This window comes from Orycteropus afer, unplaced genomic scaffold (assembly GCF_000298275.1).
Source record: "Orycteropus afer afer isolate SDZICR_OR568_19922 unplaced genomic scaffold, OryAfe1.0 scaffold00227, whole genome shotgun sequence".
NCBI lineage: Eukaryota > Metazoa > Chordata > Mammalia > Tubulidentata > Orycteropodidae > Orycteropus > Orycteropus afer.
Genome location: NW_006921814.1, coordinates 2,126,714 through 2,131,818, shown reverse-complemented (window position 1 = coordinate 2,131,818; position 5,105 = coordinate 2,126,714). Strand labels below are relative to the sequence as shown.

At 36.6% G+C, this 5,105-nt stretch overlaps 1 protein-coding gene across 1 annotated transcript in view; it reads right to left on the bottom strand.

Annotated features, from left to right (window-relative positions):
• Positions 1 to 5,105, bottom strand: part of MAPK10 (mitogen-activated protein kinase 10) — a 230,968-nt gene that overhangs the window by 92,213 nt on the left and 133,650 nt on the right. The window contains exons 4-6 of the mRNA XM_007948822.2: positions 3,342 to 3,400; positions 1,971 to 2,109; positions 780 to 945 (exon numbers count right to left, since the gene is read on the bottom strand). Coding sequence (XP_007947013.1) covers positions 780 to 945; positions 1,971 to 2,109; positions 3,342 to 3,400 — 364 coding nt within the window. The remainder of the gene's footprint in view (positions 1 to 779; positions 946 to 1,970; positions 2,110 to 3,341; positions 3,401 to 5,105) is intronic.

The window sequence follows — 5,105 nt, the reverse complement described above, 5'->3', positions numbered from 1 at the left end:
TCATAGCGACCCCTCCTTGGGTTTCCGAGGCAGTATCACTACGGAAGTAGGATTGCCCAACCTTCCTTCCGAGGAGTGGCTGGTGGGTTTAAACCACCATTTAAACTGTTTAGGAATATCAAATTTTCTTTATGAAAGCAGTAGCGTAAAACTTAATGTTTTTTCTATTCCAATGATTTCTTGAATTAACTAGGCAGTTGCTACCTTCAGTATTACTTACAGAGCAGTTTAAAGTATTGAAGAAATTCTTATCCAATTGAAATAATTTGGATTATTCTAAATTCATTATTCATTTAAAGTTTGTGAAGATTTTCACCACAAGGCTTTCTGGTTCCTTTTTATTTGTCTTTCCCTAAGATTGGCAACATCAATCCAAGAGATGATATGAAAACCAAATAGTTAAATGAAATAGATTTCTTCCTGTTTCCCGACTCACTCTGAGTTGTGCTGCAGCCCAAATAGCAATTTTTTTCAATATCTATGGCATGTGGCCCAATCACTATCCACTTGACTGCTTAATCAGACTCCATTTACAATTCTTTTTAGCTTTAACATTTAAAACTCTTGTAGTGAAGTGTGCTTCTCAGAACATCCTTCACATTTTTAATGAGTTATTCTTCCTAGCAGTATTTTAAAAAATCCTGAATATGAACGCTGGCAGATCTATTTAAAAAAATAATCATAAATATGCATGAAAGAGAACATTACTCTTAGCCATCTAAAACATGCATTCAATTCTTTCATTTTTTTTTTATCTGTCTACACAGAAGCATCCCTACCGTTCTCCTTGTAGCCCATTCCCAGAATGACCTCGGGGGCTCTATAATAACGTGTCACCACATAAGGAGTCATCATGAAGCTTGTGCCTGCTGTCCTGGCTAATCCAAAGTCAAGGATTTTCAATGTGCAATCAGACTTGACTACAATGTTACTTGGTTTTAAATCCTGGTGATAGGAACAAGACAAGAAATTAAAAGCCATCATCAAATTGAATATACGATTTCCATCTACTGAATAAAACTGGCAAGATGATCAGTCTTAAAATCACACTGATGGTATGTTCCTTGCCTGCAAAGCACTACTTAAGGCAAATTATTACCGTCCCAAATAGTTTACAATTTGTTTTTGTAATAATTTTTAAAAAATATCATCAGGAACTGTTTTTAAATCCAGAAGAAAACTCTACTATCACTTTCACAATTTAAACTCATCCTGAGAAGTTTTAGGAGGGGAAAATACATACATATATATGTTGTTGTTGTGTGTCGTCAAGTAGGACCTGACTCATAGTGACTCTTAATTGGATTTCCAAGGCGGTATCACTATGGAAGTAGACTGCCCAACTTTCCTTCTGAGGGGTGGAGGGGTGGCTGGTGGGTTTGAACCGCCAGCCTTCTGGTTAGTAGCCAAGTGCCTTAGGCACTATGCTACCAGAGCTCCTAAATATATATATATATATATACATGTGTGTGTGTGTGTGTGTGTATATAAATTTATTGTTATCCTTTAGTTTTCTTCTAATGGAAATTTAAGTGTTTCTGCTTATATTTCATTTCTAGACCTGACAGAAGAGCAGATCTGTCTTTATGCTGCCAGAAATAATAGCAGAAATGAGCTGTCTTATTTCATCTGCATATGACCTCTGTCAATCAAAAGGCTAGCAAAGCAAGAGATTTTTCAGAAGCTGACATTCAATCTCTCAATGAGCTGAAAAATAACATTAAAGAAAATGAACTCTGGTATAGCTAGAATTTTCCTCTACACAATAGTGAACTATGTACTAATGCTATTGTCAAAGAAATAAGGAAGTACATCATATTTAACCAAGCTCTCCTACCTACATACATGTATCTATCTATCTGTCTGTCTGTCTATCTATCTATCTGTCTATCATCTATCTATTTATATACAGTTGCCTTTTCTTTTCTCCAAAAGCATTATAATCATAATTCTGTAGTAGATGTTCTTACCCTGTGAATAATTCCAGCAGAGTGAAGGTGCTTGATGCCACACAACATTTGGTATAGTAAGTAAGACATTCGCTCATGGTCTAATTCCATCTGAATCACCTGGCACAAGTTGGCATCCATCAATTCCATTACTAAGTAGCTAAAAGATAAATTCACAGTGTTAGTTCCAGATCACAAAATCTGTGAAGTGCTTTAGTCAAATCAGAAAACAAACAAACAAAAACCAAATATTCTCACATAGTTGATTCCGATTCATGGTAACCCTATGAGTTACAGAATAGACCTGCCCCAAAAGGTTTTCTTGCCCGTAATCTTTACAGAAGCATATTCCTAGGCTTTTCTTCCACAGCATCACTTGGCGGGTTCAAACTTCAAACCTTTAGGTTAGTACTCAGATGCAATCTGCTTGCACCACCAAATCTGTATGGAAGTCTTCTGAACCTCCCAGCTCCACCTTTGACTGAATGAAGGATTTGAAAAATTTCTAGATAGTGCCTGAGTATTAGCTACTAGTAACAATCTACAAGGTTGCCAAGTAGAAGCAGAATTTATTAGTGTCTGGTTAATTTCCATATAAGGGACCCTGGTGGCACAGTGGTTAAGCGCTTGGCTGCTTACTCACCAGTTGCTCCATGGGAGAAAGATGTGGCACTGTGCTTCCATAAAAATTACAGCCTTGGGAAGTCTAAGGGACAGTTTTATTCTGTCCTATAGGATTGTTATGAGTTGGAATCTACTTGATGGCACAAAGTTTTATTGTTCATATGTTTTCCGCCTACATCTTGCTCTCATTTTTCATTCTATTTCCTCACTTTTTCCCAGTATTATGATTACAAATAAGAAAAAAAATATCAGAGTAGTATCTTCCATTAAATTCAGTGATATCTTTGTTAAAAACAATGTAGTGGAGAATCACTTTCTCTCCTCTGCATATTCTTACTATATTTCTAGGTAGATTCTTTTTTATAAATTTAAAGTCATTCCAAAACAGAAGTAAAAATGATTTTTATCATGTCTAATTTGTTAATATTCCTCAAAGTAATTGACTCTTTGTAGAAAGCGAATGAAATCAAAATAATAAGAATAATCATAAGAAGAAGTAATGTTTTCCCTGATTGAACCAAGAACATGTAACAACAAAGTACAGAGAGCCCTAATGTCAGAAAGAGGCAGAAGTATCCCTTCAGCAAGTCTCATCACAGGTAGAACTTCCTCTATGTATCACTGATCTACCTATCTCTATCTAACTCTATCACTCAGCTCATATCTCCCTTTTATCTCTACAGGGGTTTCTCCTATTTGTCTTTTTAAAATTTCCCTTGTACTGTTGAGTACTATATTCTCCCCTGCTTCTTCAGTTTCATTACTTACACATCTTGGAACTCCTCCAGTGTCTTCTGTGGTGTGAAAACATTTAATAAACTAATAATCTGAAAGAGACAAGTAAAAGGGAGGGAAGAAAGAGAGAATGAATTAGTTAAAAATATATTGAATAAGAATTTATTCTAACTCAAACTTATACACTGTGTGCTCATGGAAATAGAAAAGAAATTAAAAAAAAAAAATCAAAAAGTCTGTCTCATGCCATAATCATAAACAAACTCAAGTTGGATCAAAGACCTGAGCATAAAAGTATAAAGATTATCAAAGAAAAAATATGGACAAACTAAAACGAAACAAAACAAAACTCATTCCCATCAAGTAGATCCCAACTCATAGTGACTTCCTTTAACTTTCCGAGACAGTAAATCTTCATGGAAGTAGGTTGCCCACTCTTCCTTCAGTGGGGTGGCTGGTGGGTTTGATCCACCAGCCTTCTGGTTAGCAGTCAAATGCTGTAAGTTCCATGCCACCAGAGCTCCATAGGACAAACTTGTTGTTGTTGTTATGTGCCATCGAGTCGGCCCCAACTCATAGCAACCCCTCTTTGAACATCCGAGGCAGTATCACTATGGAAGTATATTGCCCCATCTTCCTTCCAAGGAGTAGCTGGTGGGTTTGAACCGTCAAACTTTGGGGACCCTAATACATGGCATAAATATACTATTGAACATAGCTAAAAATGCACATCATAATACAAACTAAATGACTAGGTCTTCCTGAAAATTAGACTTTTCAGTGCATCAAAAGATTTCACCGAGAGTGAAAAGAGAACCCACAGACTAAGAAAAATTTTAGCAATGATGTATCAGAGAAGAGGGTAAGCTCTAAAATTTATAGGAATTTCAACATCTTAACAACTAAGAGAACAATAATCTAATTAAAAAATGATTAGAGGACATGAACAGATATTTCACCAATGAAGACATTCAGGCAGCTAACAAACATGAAGAAATGCTTGCAATCATTAGCCATTAGAAATAACTCCCTGCCGTCAAGTTGATTTTGACTCATAGCGACCCCTCGTTGGGTTTCCCAGGCAGTATCACTATGGAAGTAGATTGCCCAGTCCTCCTCCCACAGAGTGGCTGGTGAGTTTGAACGGCCAGCTTTCTGGTTAGTAGTCAAATGCCTTAGGCACTATGCCACCAGAGCCATTAGCGATATGCAAATCAAAACAATGAGATATGATCTCACCACAGCACTAATAGCAAAGTTCAAGAAAACAGAACACAGCAAATGCTGATTAGGGTGTAGAGAGATTGGATCTCTCATATACTGCTGGTGGAACTTTAAAATGGTATCACCACTGCAGAAAAATGGTATGGCACTTCCCTTAAAAGCTGGGAATAGAAATACCATATGATCCAGCAATACCACTACTGAGTATATATTCTAAAGAAATAAAAGCTGTGACATGAACAGATATATGCACACCCATGTTCACTGCAACACTATTCACAGTAGTAAAAAGATGGAAACAACCTAAATACCCATTAATGGATGAATAGTTAAACGAACTATGATACATACACAAAATGGAATATCATGCAACATCAAAGAACAGTGAATCTGTGGAACATCTCATAATATGGAGGGGGCTAGAGGACATTATGCTGAGTGAAATTAGACAATCACAAAAGGACAAATATTGTGTGAGACTACTATTGTAAAAAGTCAAGAAAAAGGTTGTTGTTGTTGTTGTTGTTTGCCGTCGAGTCGGCCCCAACTCATAGCGACCCCTCCTTGGGTTTC